We start from the raw sequence: 19,846 nt of genomic DNA, 5'->3' as shown, positions 1-19,846 counted from the left end.
TAGGTTTAGGCCAATATTTGTATGTTTTATCTGCAGCTTTCCCGTAAAATGATGTCCCGGAGGATGCATTTTTACGGGTAAATGGTTAATTAGTTGGTTCATAAACCCTTACCGGTAGCTTATAAACTAGGATTTCCTTTATTTTCACTTTGTCGTCATCCGTTGATAGTCGTGTCTTAAAAGAGATTTTTCGATTCTGTTTTCATTTTTCTTTTCAAACAATAGAGTGTCACTTATTTAATTAAAAAAAATGGACGTTGAATACATCTCAAATGAAACGACTGTGAACAGAAAGAATAGCTTTCTTCTTCTACATCGTTCAATTCGAGGGGTGATTAATGGTAATATATAAGTCTGATTGTAGTAAGACGACTTTACTCAACAACTTATTTTTTAAAGATGACTTGATAGATTCTGATGGCTTGAAAAATCACTTCATCAACCTATTTATCAACTGTTGTAATAAGCAATAGATAACCATTTCCAATATTCTTTTTTGAATACCACTGCAGGCTTCTTACGGATCCCTCAATGCGAGTTGTTGAAAAGGGTTCCTTAACGTGCACATGACGTGGTACTTCCTGAGAACGGGATCTCTGATTTAACGTCCCCATCCGACTGACGGACATATACATATATAACAACAGAAATCTGATAAAGTTTTATAATAGTTTATATACATATGACGCTTCCTGCATCAATAAACAGACATAACATTCTTATACTATCCAAACTCTCTCGTGCTCCTCAATCGTTTCTATCTGGTGACCAAACTCAACATACTTTGTTATGATCTCAACCATTTTCCTTTCTTTTGCTACGTTGGTTTGTGTTGCCTGTTCTTTTGAAATAAACTTAGGATGTGCCATTTCTCCACTTTCACTTCTTTCTCAATGTCGTCACCTCGTCAGAATATACCTTATTATGAAAAACCGATTCCTTCTCCTCATTTTTATCTTTAACTGACCCGTCTGTGCCTTCTTCATTATAGCATCAGTTCAGAATCCTGCCAAATAGCTATCTGAATCATCCAGATTATCTGACTGTAATACTACTGCCATCCGATATATCTTCTATAAGGCTCCCAGGCTCCTACAAATCAAGATCTTTTTTGTCTGAAACACCAACCTTTTCAACTATTTTGTAACAAAAAATCTAATTTCGTGATCCTTAATAGTTAACATCTCCTTAGAATTGTTTATGTTAGCTTATTGTGTTCTCAAGAAGTCTAACCCTAGTATATTCTACATTAATGTCAGCAACTATGACAGTGTTTATACATTTCAAAGTGTCAGTTTCAATTTCAAGCTCAGTTTTGTCTGACACATGCAACACATCTCCATTACCTGTAAGTATATTCCTTTCAGTTGGAATTAATTTTGGCATATTTGATATTTTCTGAAACATTTCAGTGAAGATAACTGTAACGTAGCTCCAGTATCTATTAAAACATCTGTGATAATTTCGTTTACTTTTGCTTTCAAGAACATACCTGCATCAGGAACCCCCACTTTTCATGGTGTAGAATCTGACTTTTCATAGTTTTGGTCAGTATACCTTGTGTTTGGGTTTGTTCTGATACCTAGGGCACTGATAAATATATTGATAGTTTAGATAAGTAGGACAGTCAAATGCTCTGTAGCCTACCTCGTCGCAAGCATAACACCTAAATGGAAACGGCTGCGGTGTTCTATCTTGCTTCCAACCTTTATAGTTTTGTTTCTAGTCTTCTTTTTGCAAAATCTGACTTGTCATGCTGTCAGTACTGTGTGTATTTCAAACGCAGTTCGTTTAACTACCTGGCCTGCAATCCTTTTGCTTTCGTCTTTGTTAAAAGCCTCAAGCTCAAATGCATGTTTGATAATGTCATTTAAATTAGTAGGTCTTGCCTTTTTATTCAGAGCCTCATATCTGAGTCTATTAACGAGTCTATGTACTATTATTTTGACAAAGTTTCCAGCACTTCGTTTGCTGCAGTTGCATACGCAAGGTTGGTTAACCATCTTATGTCTTGACCTATCTCTGGCAAGGTTTCTCCAGCTCTCTGTTGTCACTCTCTTAACTGTGAACAGCTTCGTTTTTGGTTAGACAGAGATAAACGTTCTTCCAATGCCTTAACCAGTTCTTTGAAATATTGTCTAGACTCATGTGTTTCTCGAAACCGCTTGAGTTTGTCCCCTGAGAGAAACGGCAAAATACAGACCTATCTCTTTGTCAATTTATCAATTGGGAATTGCATCAAAATGCAAAAAAGCAAAGCCAATGCCAATGACCTTTCTCATCATAAATAACAAACCATCTTAACTATGTATTTAGTTTTGTATCCATCCAAAGGATAGGATTGTTTCTCTTTACATGTCCCAGTACCACGAGTTAGCCCAGTTTTACTTGCTCCTTTTGTGACAAATTTTTCACTAATTGGTGATAGCAATTGGACATAAAAAAGTTTCAAAATCTGTTTTTCCGCAGCAGATGTTGATCTTCCAAACCTGACTGAAGATTTAGGCCGTTCTACCAAACCTCCGTTTACCCTACTACTGAAATTTTGTTTCCATAAATAGGAGAGTTTGTTTTGACTTGTGTTCGGAACGTCTGTCTGAACCTATCCCCGAATCACTATGTCTTAAAATTGTGCGGGATGTATCAACATTGGGAAACAATCTGTCGACATTAACACATGATTAACATGCCGATATTTTTCTAATTCAGCAGTTAAAATGTCAATTTCCTGACTTAAACCTTCCTCAGCCTTTAAACTTATGTCGGGATCATATAACACTATTTTTCTTATATGAAGTCATGATAAAATACAATTACTATAGTACGTACAAAATACTTAATAGAAATGCTCGACAAATCCCACCGCTAAGCCACCATTTGTAACGTACACGTGTAACCGGAGGGGACGTTTAGTGTGTTTTTATCCTCAGTCTGATATTATGTTTTAAACCAAAAGTTTAGAACTATGCTGAAACCTAAATGTATGAAACTGGGCTGAAACTTAAATGAATGGAACCTATTAAAACGAATGTATTGAAACTATTTGAACTGGTGTAAACTTCCGTGTGAAACTTTACTTAAATGTGTATATATTACTGTTGGAACAACAACGTAGCACGAAGGTATGGTTTAACAGCAAACACTCACTGTAATAGTGAGAGATGTGGAACGCAAAACCGTACCACTAGCTCTGCTTAGACAACTTGTACGGAAACAAAATTCTCCCATCTTTATCCTGTCAGCAGGATTCCAACACTCCACTTTGTTTGACTAATCCTACTGCTCATTTTAAACAATTGACTGTCCTACTTTTCTGCTCTACTTCTTACAACGTCTCCGGTAAAATGATTAAATTATAGCTACCCAGTATTTATACTACGAGCTTGAACCTCGAAGAGAGCACCTTAGCAACAGGTAAAGCGTCTTATAGCAACCATGAAAAAGGGGATGATTTTTTTATTCATCGATAAAAAGATCAAATGGAAATATTCATAAAGATATCAGAAAGTACATAATTATAGAAATATAATAGCATTCTTAAAGGGAAACTAGCTGTCAAATTCATTGTCACCGATTTGACTCAAATTCTCATATTAAATTTATAACAATGTAAAACATTTATCCATATTATTAAAAGTCTACAATAAACAAAATTTACAGGGCATGGTTTCGATAATATGTAGCTTCGTTTCGTGTGGATTTTAGTCAAGACGCCATCTAATTACTATCGAGACGCCCAAGAAAATAACCGACGGTCACAAGACATGATTTTAACATAAACATAAATATAAATAGATACATGGAACTCGTGCAAATGGATTTTTCTAAGTCTGTTTGATATCAATTTTAAGGTTAAAAAAATAAGTTAATTTTCGATTTTACCTGTAAAAGAATGTATTTTTTGTGGATAGATATCAGTCAATCAAATGGTTTACCTTTGTTTCACTTTCAATGTTGTCCTTTTTTCTTTTAATAGCCTAATACGCACCAATCATGTGGTATCGATCTCTACCTAAGGGGTTGAATCGAAGTTTACATGAATACTGATTAAATGAGTTCGATTTATTCACTTGCAATTAAATAATTCATCATCGATTTTTTTTTTTAATCGTATTTTGACACAATTGAACCATACTGGGTGCTAATAGCTAATTATTATTTGACTATTTCATTTTAATAATAATTGAACAAAACAAAATCATAATCTAACTTTCAAATGTATCTCGTAGCTAGTGCCTTTTTATACTGTTCATTCGCAACAATAACATCAGTAATGGACGGACATGAAATGATATGAAAAGACACCATTAAAAAACTTCACATATATAACTATTAAGAAGATGTGGTACGAATGCCAACTCTTCATGACATGTTTCTAACAAAACAGTGTACGAAAATATAAATATTACAAGAATGAAAATATATTTTTCAACTGGAGTATGGCAGACATTGAAAGTTGTTATAACTTCAAAAGGTGATGTTGCAAAGTGGAACAGTTTAATCTGCTAAGTACCGCTACAACACTTGCTTGTGATGGTTGACTATCCGGGCTGCCAATAGTGATTTCACACAAAAAAATGTGTCGGACTAAAACATGCTCCCAAAAACACATACTGGATATGTGAGAAGCTGCCATCATCGTTAATAAATCCAAAACATGCAAGCAACATGGGAGCTTTGCAGTGTTTATGAAATAAAGTTTACAATTTGTATTTTAAAACATATTACAAGTCCTAGCATACATTTTGCATTCACGAAACAATAACACAACGTAACTGGTGACACAAAAATTATTGTATTGTTTGTAAGTAATGGGATCTTAACCCAACCTAGCATTCCGGCAATTAGTATCACCTTTTTAATTATTGTTACATTTCAATGTAACAGTTGCCTGTGACTATTCAAGAACACTTTGCATATTGTATGCAAGTGTATACTCCAAAAGTGACAAAGATCAACTATCTCCTAAAAGATAAAATACCAATAACAAGAGTGCACATGCTGTAATGCATTGCCTACTTTACTAACCATTGTAATTATGCTAATAGCCATAAATATAAAGCTTTACTACAACTGTCTCATCAATCGAAATGATCCAAGAAAATAAGGTAAAGGTCACATGAACCAAACTGGAAATACATGTACACCTTACTATCATTCCATCCACCAAATATGCTTTAAATATAGTTGAACTATTGCACATCGAATAAAAACTTTACCAGCAAAACTTAACATTGATCAATGAACCATGAAGATGAGGCCAAGGTCAGATGAACGCTGCCGAACAGACATGTACACCATACAATCATTTGATGTTTTAAATATAGTTGACCTAATGCATAAGGTATCAAAGAAACAAACTAAATCAGGAAAACCTAAGATTGTCCAATGAACCATGAAAATGAGTTCATGGTCAGATGATAATTGCAACATAATCACCTTACAATCATTCCATACACCAAATATATTTGACCTATTGCTAAAGGTATTAGAACAAGAGTGCACTTCCTGAAAATTTTTCCCTTCTTTACTAACCAATGCTATTTTGTTGATAGTCCTAACTATAAAACTTTACTACAACTATCACATTATCTTTACATGATCAAAGAAAATGAGGTCAAGGTCACATTAACCAATCGAGAAATACATGTATACCTTACAATCATTCAATACTAGAAGTTTCTAAAAAACAGACTTAACCAATTTGTTAAGGCCGTTAGTTTTCTCGTTTGAATTGTTTTACATTGTCATTTCGGGGCCTGTTGTAGCTGACTATGTGGTATGGGCTATCCTCATTGTTGAAGGCAGTATGGTGACCTATAGTTGTTAATTTCTGTAATTTTGGTCTCTTGTGGACAGTTGTCTCATTGGCAATCATACCACATCTTCTTTTTTATATTAACCAAGAAAACTAAACATTGACCAATGAATCATGAAAATGAGGTCAAGGTAAGATGAACCATTTCAGGCAGACATGTACAGCTTACAATCCTTCCATACAGCAAATATAGTTGACCTATTTCTTATAATTTTAGAAAAACAGACCAAAACAATAAACACTTAACAATGAGCATTGAACAGTGAAAATGAGTTCAAGGTCAAATTAAACCAGTAAGACTGACATGCACATCTAAAATTACCCAATACACCAAATATAGTTGACCTATTGCATATAGTATTAGAAAATGAGACTAAAACTCAAAAACTTAACTTTTGACCACTGAACCATGAAAAGGAGGTCATGGAAAGATGACACCTGCCTGTTGGACGTGCACACCTTACAATCATTCCATACACCAAATATAGTAGACCTATTGCATACAGTATAAGAAAAATAGACCAAAACAGAAACTTAACTTTAACCACTGAACCATGAAATATAGGTCAAAGTCAGATGAAACCTGCCAGAAAGACATGTTCACCTTACAATCATTCCATACACCAAATATACTAAAACTTTTGCGTATAGTATCTGAGATATGGCCTTGACCACCAAAACTTAACCTTCTTCACAGATCAATGAAATTAGGTCGAGGTCAAGTAAAAACTGTCTGACGGGCATGGGGACTTTGCAAGGTATTCACATACCTTATATAGTTATCTGATTTCTCATAATAAGAGAGAAATTAAGAATACTAAAACTCTTAACTTTTTTTTCAAGTAGTCACTGAACCATGAAAATGAGGTCAAGGAAAATGGACATATGACAGACGAAAACGTCATAACATAAGGTACTTATATACAAAGTATGAAGGCTCCAGGTCTTCTAACATCTGAAATATTAAATTTTTAAGAGGTTAGCTAATGCTGTCACCACCGCAACCAGATCACTTTCCCTATGTCAAGCTGTCTGCAACAAAAGTTGCAGGCTCATCAAAAATCAAAACTCTAACCCCATGCACAACTTCAATATATATACAAGCAGACAGCCAAGTGAAATCTACCTTGCATTCAAACTGTAGGAGTTATCGGGAATAACAAATATATTCATAAATGGACAGACAGATGGAAGGATGACATTCAGACAGAGAGACAGAAGGACAGGGGTAAAACAATGTACCCAAAATTTTTAGTTGCTAGGGTATTAAAAATGGTTGACATCGAAAAAGAAATAATATTTATTGAACACATTGTCTATGTCTATATATTCTGTTCTCCAATAAATAATTCTATACAAATCATTTGAGATACTGATGATGAACTGCTGATTATCTGTTTATATGGATTATATGATTACCATCATCACACCTTCGATAACTGAGTTCTACAAAAGATAATGAAAGTCTATATAACATTCTTCAAACAACAAACAATATACTGTTCTTACAAATTACCAAGTTTGTTGGTATTTTGGTTATAATGCCAAACCTATAGGTATTATAGGTATAATGATTTAAAGCTAAAATGTTCAGTACAAACTAAATTCAGATGGTCACCTTTAAAAATTTTCATAACTATTCCAAATCAACTTTGATTTTCATAAAACTTATCTGTAATCTATAGTATATATACAATTCTTTCAAATAACAAAATCAATTAAAAAAAATTTAAATAAATATTTAAAAAATATAATTAAGATTTATATGTTTTCTAAATATATTTTAGCTGCTATTGATCTTGGACTTGGAGAACACCAGATAAATGGCCTTCTTTCCATTCTAAATATCCCTACAGTCAGCCACTGCATGATTGACAACAGAATAAGAGAAGTTGGAGATGTCATTGAATCTGTTGCAAACAAGTCAATGGAAGAGTGGACAGAAAAAGAAAAAGAAATGACTAGAGCGTATGATCATAATTATTAGTTTATCACTCCCATTTTAACATGTATACAATGATATGAATAATATCCATATTCATGATTTAAAATTTTATTCTTTGAAAATAAATATACAATACATATTCCTTTTCCGAAAATATAAAACTTATTTGGCAATCTTTAAAAAAACAAGGAAAGGCCAGCTTTCAGCATGTTTTGTAGCAAGCACAAATACATCTACATTCCATTTCATTCCTTTACATTATAATGTACCAGAATGACCTAGCTGATACAACTCCATGTAATAACACTGTAAGTTTTATAAGGTGATGATGATGGGGGTGATTAACCACCTTGACTGGCTGTGAAGCACTCGCACGGTCAGCTTCATTAGGTCGCAAAAAGGCGTCATTGCAGGATAATTTATATTACACTACCCCCCCCCCCTGTTTTTCAAATTATCTGATTTTTGTCTGTCCATATTTCTCATAAGGCCAACTCCTCCATTACAGATGGACCAATATTAATGAAACTTTACACAGTTATAGTACACAACCTGATGCTGTGCATGAAGGAAAATATTTTTGGTCAGAATTATTTCAAGGGAGATAATTTAATTTATTTACTTTAATAGCAATAAATGGCAACAAATCTTGTAAGCGCAAATACTCCTAAACGGTTCATTCAATAATGACGAAACTTCACACAGTTGTTGTACACCACCTGAGGATGTGCATGAAAGAGGATATTTCTTTTCAGAATTTTTATCAAGGGAGATAATTGCAATTACTTAGTTTAAATATCACAATATACATTGTAGGTCTTGTACATGTAAGCACAACTAGTACTCCTCCTAAATGACTGTAGCAATATTAATGAAACATTACACAGTTGATTTACATTACCAGAGAATAGGCATAAAGGAAGATAGTCTTGGTCTGAAGTATTTAAAGGGAGATAATTGAACTTACTTTATATAGATGTAGTAATTTTTGTTTTGTTTCCATACACTTACTTAAAATATGCAAAGGCAGATAACTCTTGATCATTATTAATTTTAAATGTTCTGTCATTTTAATATAGCTATGTAAATGTATGTGTACTCCTTTTATTTAAAGGCATTAATAGTAGTGGTAGACACAATCATTCTGTGGCAGAAATCTTATATGCTGTGCTAAATATATTTAATCACAATCTTGTTAAGCTATATATTTTGTGTTAAAATATTTTATTTTATAGTTTGTATAATTATTTCCCTTCAGATCTGATGGCAATGACAATGTAACAGTCTCGGTTGATGCTGCATGGCAAAGAAGAGGCAGTGGCAGATCTTATGACAGCCTGACAGGTAAACCCTTTTATCCTGATTTAGAGTAATGATTGATCTGACATTTAAAAAAAAATAGATGCAAATGTATACATGTGCACAATGTATAATACAAAACATGCAGTTATTATGATATACTTAATGAGGACCCAAAATTTGTATGCGATACCCTATAGTAATCAGTTTGTATGTCCATCGTGTCTGTCAGCATTTCTTATGTTGTACGATAACTCAATTGATCGATTAGAGTAAAATTTAAGACATTATGCTAAGCATCATTAGAGTAAGCTTCCTTTTGATTTGCAAGTATTTCCAATTTTTTTGTTTCTGAGTAATGAACTTAGGATGCGTCTTTTCGTGACAGAAGTATTTGATCTCTTTTTTGTTGGAGGATACATCATTCACGACATTCACGGACCAATCACATTCAAGTATTTGTGGATATGCAAATCATATAAGCATTATTATAGGATTAAACTCATTTTTTCTAGAGGTTATTGATGTGTAAACTTGGTCGCTTACTCACAAACTTAATAAAAAGTCCTTCAGACTTTTATTCAGTTTGTGTGTTATGCAAATCATATAAAAATTATTAATTCATAATGAACACACTTTACAACAGTTACAACACTTGCAAAAATGACTTTAAATGGATACACTGTCAGTTGATTGAGTTTGTTAGTTTTCTTAAATAATCATATTTATTTAATATTTATTTCAAACAGGACACTGCTCCATGATTGGTTCGAAAACAGGATAAGTAATCAACTACAAGTGGAGATCTAAAGCCTGTCGAATTTGCCAGAGAGCAGAGATATCAGGTAATATTCCTAGAGTTCATAAATGTAATAAGAATTTTACAGGAAGTGCTAAAGCCATGGAACCCGATATGGTTGTCGATATGGTCAAGGAGTCACGACCAAAGGGTGCTAATATAACTGCAATTATTGGAGATGAAGACACGACAACCATTGCCAGACTACGTGCAAAAGTAGATCCAACAATTGTAAAACTATCAGATAGCAACCATATGAAAAAACCCATTAGAAATCGTCTGTATGAGCTCAAAAACAAACATTCAACTCTATCACCTAAAGTCATCAGTTATATAATGAAATGCTTCAATTACCTAATTGCTCAAGGCAATTTAAGGACAGCCAAAAAAGATTGAAGAAAACTTAAATGCTTTATCCAAACACCCCTTTGGAGATCACAGTTCCTGTTCCACAGATTGGTGTAGATTTATTGCAGATCCAAGCATCAAGTACAAATCTTTACCTTATGGTAAACCTTTACAGGATAAGGCATTACAAGAATCATTGACAACATTATTTCAAAAATATATATTAAATTCAGAAAAGTTAGCCAATTTAGGAAGTACTCAGAGTAATGAGAGTTTTAACAAAAGTGTTGCAGCCAAAGCACCGAAGAACAGGTTTTATGGTGGGTCTAGAAGTCTTGCATACCGTGTTGCTGCAGCTGTTGCACAAAAAAATACAGGGCACAAATACACAGTAGATGTAAGAAAAGCATGTTGATTGTTGAAATTCGTTTACTTTGTTTTTACTAGTTATTTCCAATTTATATGTACTAAAAACAGTTCATGAAAGGACGAAAATATATATAAAAAGGGAGATAATCCAGCTCATTGGTTTTTCCACCAGAGTTGAGTGGGATATTCTTTTGTGCGCTCGATAACAGTACATGTATTTCTTGTATCTATTTTATGATGTTTTTCTTCTGATTTTATGCATGCATCTGTATAACATATAAGAGACATTTATAAGTATTTTCTGCAAATAAGTTTCATTAAGTTTTCAAATAGTGAAATTAAACCTCATTAAGTCTCTTATTGTGTCCTGTTTTTTTTATAAGAAATGGAACTACCTTGGATTTCAAAGATTTTTAATTTAATAAAAGTGAATATGATATCCTGAGTTTAAGGCATTGAAACTTGTTACAAAGTAAGCCATTAAAATCAAAGAGGTCTTTGTTTTGGATTGTTTTTTTAATCAAAGACCATCATGGCCTCAAAAAGAATTTAAGTATATTTAATTATAGTTTCAAAAATAAGCTATTGTTTATGTTTTCATGTTGTCTTATAGTTTTCACATGTTATATATATATGTAAATAGCCATGAACACCATACATGTCTTATGATTTCAGGTTAATGTGTCAAGTGGATTGTCACCAGGACTTTACACAAGAAAACTTGCAACCCTAAGAGACATACAGGCCAGAAAGCGAAAAGCCGCAGCCATTACAACTGAGGCAAAACTTCGTAGAATTGCATTGAAAGCCAGTCGGTAAGTGTTATATAGTTTGCACCACATTCTTTGTGGACATATATTACCCTGTTTGTGATTTTGAATATAATTTTAATTTTTCAATTGCAAACTTGATGGTAACATGAGGAGATATATAAAAAATGTATTTCCAGCTATCAAAAATCAATGAATGTGGTTTAATTTTAACTTACAAACTGTTTTCTTCATTCTAGATAATGTGATCCCTGGATAAAATAATATGTTTAGATTATGAAAAGCTTTGCGCGATAGTGCAATGGATACCCTAAAAATTATTGTATTACTATGAAATTAATAAGAAGATGTGATATGAGTGCCAATGAGACAACAATAAACTCCATCCAAGTCACAATGTATAAAAGTTAACAATTATAGGTCAAAGTACGGCCTTCAACACGGAGCATTATAACATTTATATTTTAATTTATCCATCATTTCAGACTTTAGATCAGTTAGGAATACTAATTTTAAGGTCAGTTACCAAAATGTTAAGGTCATTTTTTAAAAGTGGATTGACCATAAAGCCCTTCTATTGTGCTTAAATTTTATCCTTTTTTTTATTTTTAGCAATCAGTCTAGTTCCACTTTTGAGGTACGAGAGGGGGTATGTTACCAGTCCAATACCATGATTGACACTGCGACTGAAGATAGTGATGAGAAAATTTTGGAGATTCCTGCACCTAAAAACAAACCAGTAGAGAATGACAGTAAACCTGACATATCAACAATGACACATATTTACTTTGACATTGAAGCTACAGGACTAGGTAAAAAAGGAGCTTATAGAAACAAAACCCTCACTAAAGAAAAGACAATATTTAATGTTGCATTTAGGTCCATTTTGCATCGAGAACTTCACAATATTTTATGGCAAGAATACTCCACCTTTAGTAGTACAGCATGGTAGGACACTTTGGCCTTTTTATGCATGAATGATTCTTGTTAAAATTTGTGTCACTGAGATACTATGCATTTTGCAGCATTGATGATTTCCACATTCCGACAGACAACAAAAAATAGTCATTGAAAAACTAAAGGCTCCTGGCTTCGAACAAGTACATTTGAATATGGCTAGGTAATGTTTTGAATGACATGAAGATTAGTACTAAATCTTTCCCATTACATCACACCACTCAAAATCAGCATGCAGGTCACCAACAATTCATACAAAGAAAACAGCATGTAGGAATAATTTATTATTTCCATTCTGTAAAATATATTTCATTATTTTCTTTATTTCTTTCTTCAGGTAGAACTTCACATATAACAGATATCAGCAAGGAGAGGTCTGGAAACATTTTCTAAGTACATTCTACCAGCCCGTGAAATAACACCTAAAGCAGCTGAGGTTACAGGATTGACATTCCAAAATGGTTCTTTGTATTTACTTGACAAAATAGTCCCAGATGTTGGAGTGAAGGAAGGACTGACTGGTTTTATTTCATTTTTAGAAAAATCAACCAATAATGTAATCTTTGGTCATAACATATATAATTATGATTGTCCTGTTTTGTACAATGCCTTAGATAATTGTTCTTTGCTTGATGATTTTCAAAGCAAAATTGTTGGCTTTGTTGATACTTTAAAATTGTTTAAACTTTCTTTTCCCAATCTTGGCTCATATTCACAATGTAAGTTGTGTGACACATTAATTAACCTTTCTTATGATGCCCACAATGCTGAAGATGATGTTAATGCACTTTTTAGATTGGTCAATGAAAAAATTGACAATTTTACAGATGTTCAGAAAGTTTTTCAATCAGAGCTTAGTGTATTTTATAATTATGTGTCATTAAAACAAATGAATGAAAATGTGCCTTCACTAAAACAGATGTTGGATGATAAGTTGTAACTAAAAGAACGGCAAATTGTATTGCCAGAAGTGGACTTAATTTAAGTCATTTACGACTTGCTTATTCCAGAAATGGTAGAACAGGTATTAAAGATATTTTTAGTGAACCCTGTGGGTCCAAAGCCAGAGTAACCAAATCAGCAAAAATTATTGACAGTGTTTCAGACTTTTTGAACGAATTGTAATGTCAGAATTGTTTACTGTAAATTCAGAAATCATTGTGTGCATTTATTATTATGATTTTGTCCTGACTGGCCAAAATGCTTTAATAATTTTTATCTGCATACAAATGCATGTACATGTATCAGATTTCAAAATGTGAGATCTTTTTATTGGGATATACCTCTGATCGAATCATTCCATTGTTCAAATTGAGTTTTGATGTATGCCAATATTGTTATGACTTGATAAGTGGATCAGGATGTAGAACATTTGTAATTTGACATTGAGGATAATGTGATGATTTATTTTTCTGTTCTTTTAAATAGTACACTGCATATATATTTACTTCAAAATACAATAAAGTCAATCCTGTTACCTCAGCTGCTTTATGTGTTAGGGACGGACCATTTAACTTGCATGGGGGGCATGGTTTTTTTTTCTGGTCAGAATTTTTTTGCACGCTACGCATGCAAATTTAGTTATTTTTGAGAAGTAGCACAACAAATAATTTTGTTTTGCAAATGTAACATTATTTTTTATGGTAAATATCCTCTGTCAGAATATTTTTTTGTCCCCTTGCTGGCCAAATTATTTATTTTCTCAAAATTCAAAATCAAAATATTTATTAACGAAAACACCATGCACCCCCCCCCCCCCCCCCCCCCCCCTGCAAGTTAAATGGTCCGTCCCTAATATATTCATTTCTGAAAATTTTATCATTTGTAATTGTATCCCTCATATCAACCAATGTTACTTGATAATTTTTGTCTCACCTGTAAAGAAAGTCACAGATAGCAAGACACATGGATTGCTTTTCTAATGGCTGCAGTGTAAACTTTTATCAAAGTTTTGTGATCAGGTCAGTTTTTCATGCTCAAAATCTAGGGGCCATGAGCAACTAGGCTACTTTCAAGTTTTGTCCCTGCTGTTACTTAGTAACTATACTTAGTAGGTCAATAATATTTTGTCTGTGGGATAAAGAGAAGGTTCTCAAGTCAGTCTAACACCTAGCTGTCACCCAACCCTGACCTCATTTTCATGGTCCACTGACCACATTTAGATTTTGGGATAAGGTCTTGTTTCTTTGTAACTATACTTGTAAGTTAATGATATTTTGATTATGGATTCGTCCCATGGTAAGATGTACTGGTAAGTCAGTCTGACACCTGTCATCCAACCCTGACCTCATTTTTATGGTTCAATGACCAGGTTAATATTTGATTAGGTTGTTTCGGGCAATTGTATTTGGTCTATGTATTCATGCAAAGGTCAGTCTGATATAAGGTCAATATTTAGTGACTTATCATCCTTGACCAGGGGACAGGGGATTTCATCTCTTTGGGGTAGGCAAAGTGTGAATCATGTAAAATCATTATAAAAATAGACAGAAGAAAATTTTCCACTTTGGTTTTTTTCCATCTAGGTCAAGGAGATGTTTTGTGGGCTTGTTGATTGAAAATTTCATTTTGATGATTGCCCCCCCCCCCTTTTTTTTGCTGGTAAAAATCATAAGAACTTAGTTATAACACCCTAGGTGATAAAGAATTAAGTTAATCTGGCCTACCTTAGCTGCTTAGACATTGATATGAAAATATGATAGGGATATCATGTTTCTCATAGTCACATTTTTTAGCTTTTTGAAATTTTTTTATCAAATTGATCAGATATGTATATAGTTGGAAAAGATGCCATCAAAAGTGAAAAAAAACCTGTAAACAGTACAAGACCATTTATATATGAATCAATATGGATTTTTTAATTGTAAGTTTAAAAATTTTAGTAGAGGTTTAGTAAAAATAACTCGTTTATCGGTACAAGATACAAAAAAATCATACATTTTCCCATACTTTTTTGTGAAATTAAATTATTTTGGATTTAACTCAAAATTTGCACACGAACATAATTTTTTTTTTTTCTTTTGAAAAAGACTCTATGGAGCATCAATTTTGTAAAGGAATAAGATTTTCTTGTTATTTCTTATTAGTAAAAAAATCAAAAATATGTTTTCAGTAATGTTTTCCCGTACTTTTTATTTACATTATTTATTGCCAAAAATAGAATAGATCACTATCAGTATTGTAAAAAAAATTCCAACATTGTTAAACTTGAACATATATTGTTGCTTGTCATTGGAATAAAAATTGATTTATGTAGTAACATTAAATGTTTTTTGTATTTCAAACAAGGCCACCCTTCCTGAAAAAAACTGCTGATTTTCCAATGCATGTTATTGTGGACGTAAAGATGTTACGGCCGCAAAAAAACTGGACACGAAAATTTTTTTTTCTATTATTTTTTTTTAACTAACATATCAGCCCTATCAATTAATGCATAGTTTGAATGATTCTTGTTATTTTGATTTTGAGCAGCAGACATCCTTAATACCTCAATTATTCTTGAATCTGGACCATTGATTTTTGTAAATAGTTGCAATAAATTTGTACTTGTCAACTTTAACATTTTTTTTTGGATTGTCTATTGGAAAGGTTGGCCCCTCTACCAGGAAGGGGGAAAATAAGCTAACAAATCTATATATGCTGACATATAGTACCTTATTGTTCCATGCTTGTGTACATATGCACAAAGAGCTCATAGCAAATTTGTAACATCTCAATTGCTTATGTCAAATAGAGGCTCTAATTGTAGATATAGATTTTGTCTTGCGAATTATTTTTGCTAATTAAGTTTATATCTATCTATTATAATTTTAAAGATATTAGGCAAAAAAAAATTATCAAAATCTTCATCAAAGGGCAATAACTTTAATAAGAAGTCTATTGACAAATTCAACCTTGTAGTCTTATTGGTATAACTTGTCTTGCTGATAATTTTGGCAAAATTTTCTTTTATAAGTTTGTCTCTATCCTTCATATTTTTCAAGATAATAGGCAAAAACGAAAAAGGATTAACTTTGTAATTGAAGGGCAATAACTCCTACAAAAAGTTGTCTAAAAGTTTTGACTTATAAGAAAATTGCCAAACTCAATATTCTGAACATTTTTAAATTAGATTTTGACTATTCATAACAGTTTTCAAAATAAAAGACAAAACTTTTTAGGTTTTGAAATATAACAAGAGTGCACACCCAGACATGTATCACCTTCCTTACTGACCATTGATTTTATGTTGATAGTCCTAAATATAAAGTTTTACCTTAAGTATAACATAAACTTAACAAAATCCAAAAAAATGTGGTCAAGTTCAGATAAAACAAACCAGAAATACATGCAGTGTTCTCCCCAGAAATTTGAATAGCATCACATTTGGTGTAAAATAATTAACTGTATTTTGTTCAATGTCATTTGTCGCATCGCAGCTATGCTCTTTTTCCTTTATGTTATATATGTTTATATTGTTCAATTCATTACTGAGATTACAATTAAACTATAACCATGAAAACAGTTGTTTTATTTTTATGGTTTCTTTATTCATTTATAGTTACAGAATTATTTTTTCCTCTTGTGCCAAATAAAAATATACGTGGTTTCAGTTACCCTACCTATACCCATGAATGAATGGTTTATTATAGTGCAACCTGTATATATACCAGACTTGGAGTCAATTACATTGGAATGTAATTAATTAAATTACACAATACATGTTACAATATTGAAAATATTTTTAGTACAAACAATGTAAATAATGTCTAAATATTAGCAATATTTTGCTAATTAGATAAAATACATGTAATAGTGGCATTGTCCCTGAGCATTTTAATCTGATTAATTGCTGTTTGTTTTTACAGCGGTTTATTTTTATTTTCATAATCCTTTTTGTGTCAATTAATTTGACAAAATGATTGTGTACAGTAATTTAAAATTCTAAATGAACTGTCTAAGAAAGATTTTTCACACATTTTGTTTTGTTTTTGTTTAAATTAACAAGGTGTTTAGTTACTTATCAATCTATTTAGTTAAAGATCTTTCTTAAAAACTGAACAACACTATTATAAGATTCTCACATTTTTTTTTAGATAATAAGGCTATATATTCAGAAAAAAAAATCTGTAGGTTAAATAAAAACTTCAGAATAAATTACAGACTTCATATATTTAAATAGTATGTGATATCAAGATTTGAAAAATAAATATAATTTTTACAATTTATATTATTGAAAATAAATCTGTATCATTAACACCATAAAAGCACATGTAATTCAAATGTAATTCAAAAGTAATTGAGCATTACATGCTTTTTTCATTGTAATTAATTAAATTACCATTACATGTAACTGAAAAAATGCTCAATTACACATTACATTCAATTACATGGAAAATTGTAATGCATTACACTTTATTACCATTACATTTTCAATTACCCCATCCCTGATATATACATATCTAGTACAAAAAAAGAACTGTTTTTTTATATTAAATGTGAAGAGAAAGTATCATAAATGGCAATAAAATTTCAATTTAAAAACTTCTTTCTTTATCATATTTATGAAATTTATTGTTTCATGGTACTCAATGAATTAGTCCCAGTTGTTTAATTCTAATCTTTACATTAAAATGATATATATTTTTAACAAAGTTATCTAACAAACAAGAATGTGTCCTCAGTACACGAATGCCCCACTCGCACTATCATTTTCTATGTTCAGTGGACCGTGAAATTGGGGTAAAATCTCTAATTTGGCATTAAAATTAGAAAGATCATATCATAGGGAACAAGTGTACCAAGTTTGAAGTCGATTGGACTTCAACTTCATCAAAAACTACCTTGACCAAAAACTTTAACCTGAAGCGGGACAGACGGACGAACAAACAGACAGACGAACGGACGGACGGACGAACGGACGCACAGACCAGAAAACATAATGCCCCTCTACTATCGTAGGTGGGGCATAATAAAATAGTCTGTTAATGCGTAGTCTCTAATAGTATATTTTTTTCTGTATACTGTGCCATTTGTGCATCTGTAGTACAATGGGTGAAAATGCTGATTTTTGTCATATCTGGTCTGGTCCTGATCAGTAGTTTACACAAAAAAAATGTGCAAGGCAGGTGAAGAAAAATTTAAGAAAATGAGTCCAAAAATAAACAATGTTTTACAAGAGATTGGGAATGAATATGATGCTTTAAATGCATTAAATAGATTAAACATAAACCAAAGCCAATTTTGATCACTTTCTAAAGAGAAATAAAATTTATTTAGCTCAAAATAAAAAAATTTGCTCTCGATAGACAAGTAGAACTGGAAGAGATAGAAAGTATTTTTTGGAAAGTTGCAAAAATAAACAACCAGACCTTTTTTTAAAGAGAAAAATTGATTCAATCTTTGAAATTCCGTAAAACAAAACGTAGATTTCGAATGGTGATATGATTTTGTGATTGAATTTTTTCCATGTCGAAATTGGCGATTGCAGACCACATGGGATAATACACCTTATCGCTATTTGTCCGCCATTACTGGATATCACACAGGTTCCCGTAAAATTTTGTTTTGATGTCATAAAACAAAATATCTGACGCCACAATGGAAAAGTGACTGTTGTATGCATCAAAAGTTCAAGCGGCTGGTCAGCCGGGATTAGCGCTAAGGTGTATTTAGTCATGTCACAAGTGTCAGCTTGGGGTATTCGAATCCAAACAGTTATCACCCAAAGGGCAATTAACACCTATTTAATCACTCTTAATTGCCTCTATTGTCCGACTTGAAGGGATTACAATTAAAGGTGATATAATTTTTATGATCATAAGCGGTAGTTAGATGAAAGAACAAAATGTAGGACATGGACTTGCTATATTGAAACAAGAAAAATAGCATCTTTAAAATAATTAGCGTGACGCTAAATCAGCCTGGGGAGAACGCTGACATGTACACCTTATATCCATACAATACACCAAATATAGTTGACCTACTATGTTAATTGCTTATGGTTTATAAGAACCAACTTAATCAGGAAAACTACACATTGACCAATGAACCATGAAAATGAGGTCAAGGTCAGATGAAAAATGCCAGAAAGATATATGCACCTTAAAATCAATCTCTGAATTAAATATAGTTGAGCTATTGCTTATAGAAACTTAGAAACTAACTTAACCATTAACTTAACATTGACCAATGAATTATGATTTGATTTTTGGTGTTTTAACACCACTTTTAAGCACTGCATTTAGGCTATTTCGTGGTGGCCAGCTTTTATTGGTGGGGGAAGCCGCAGTGCCCAGAGAAAAGCACCGACCTTTGATAAGAAAACTGACAATCCTAGTCAATTAAGATTGAAGTCAAGTGAAGCACAAGCAGGGTTTGAACTCACAACCTCAGTGTTGACTGGCTACTGATTACAGTAGTAGCTACTTAGACCACTCGGCCACCAAGCCCTTCAAATGAATTATGAAAATGAGGTCAATGCCAGATGATAACACTTATCTTGATGATATTATTTTGTTAAATAATGAAGAATGTTACAAATATTCTACCGAAAATCACCC

At 32.4% G+C, this 19,846-nt stretch overlaps 2 protein-coding genes, 1 long non-coding RNA gene and 1 pseudogene across 3 annotated transcripts in view; 3 read left to right on the top strand and 1 right to left on the bottom strand.

Moving 5' to 3' along the window:
* Nucleotides 1-7,103: 7,103 nt before the first annotated feature.
* Nucleotides 7,104-19,846, bottom strand: part of LOC143042572 (sodium/bile acid cotransporter 7-like) — a 29,103-nt gene continuing 16,360 nt past the window's right edge. Inside the window, exon 11 of the mRNA XM_076214973.1 lies at nucleotides 7,104-7,264. Within this exon, the coding sequence (XP_076071088.1) occupies nucleotides 7,243-7,264 (22 nt within the window). The 3' untranslated portion in view covers nucleotides 7,104-7,242. The remainder of the gene's footprint in view (nucleotides 7,265-19,846) is intronic.
* LOC143042929 (uncharacterized) lies at nucleotides 7,449-10,947 on the top strand (annotated as a pseudogene).
* Nucleotides 10,964-12,698, top strand: LOC143042927 (uncharacterized). Its single transcript, XM_076215434.1, has 4 exons — nucleotides 10,964-11,005; nucleotides 11,254-11,393; nucleotides 11,961-12,160; nucleotides 12,643-12,698. The coding sequence occupies exons 1-4, from the start codon at nucleotides 10,964-10,966 to the stop codon at nucleotides 12,696-12,698; spliced, it is 438 nt and encodes a 145-aa protein (XP_076071549.1).
* LOC143042568 (uncharacterized) lies at nucleotides 13,873-15,571 on the top strand. Its single transcript, XR_012968048.1, has 2 exons — nucleotides 13,873-14,616; nucleotides 14,692-15,571. It is a non-coding gene; the product is annotated as an uncharacterized LOC143042568 (long non-coding RNA).

The sequence above is a fragment of the Mytilus galloprovincialis genome, chromosome 8, assembly GCF_965363235.1.
Source record: "Mytilus galloprovincialis chromosome 8, xbMytGall1.hap1.1, whole genome shotgun sequence".
In the NCBI taxonomy this organism is placed as follows: Eukaryota; Metazoa; Mollusca; class Bivalvia; order Mytilida; family Mytilidae; genus Mytilus; species Mytilus galloprovincialis.
This window is presented reverse-complemented; position numbering and strand designations above follow the sequence as displayed.

Coding starts and splice junctions, on each gene's coding strand:
- LOC143042927 (XM_076215434.1), top strand. CDS start 10,964: ATGGAACTACCTTGGATTTCAAAGATTTTTAATTTAATAAAA. Junction 11,394..11,960: donor ATTGCATTGAAAGCCAGTCG/GTAAGTGTTATA, acceptor TTTTATTTTTAG/CAATCAGTCTAGTTCCACTT. Junction 12,161..12,642: donor CATTGAAGCTACAGGACTAG/GTAAAAAAGGAG, acceptor TTCTTTCTTCAG/GTAGAACTTCACATATAACA.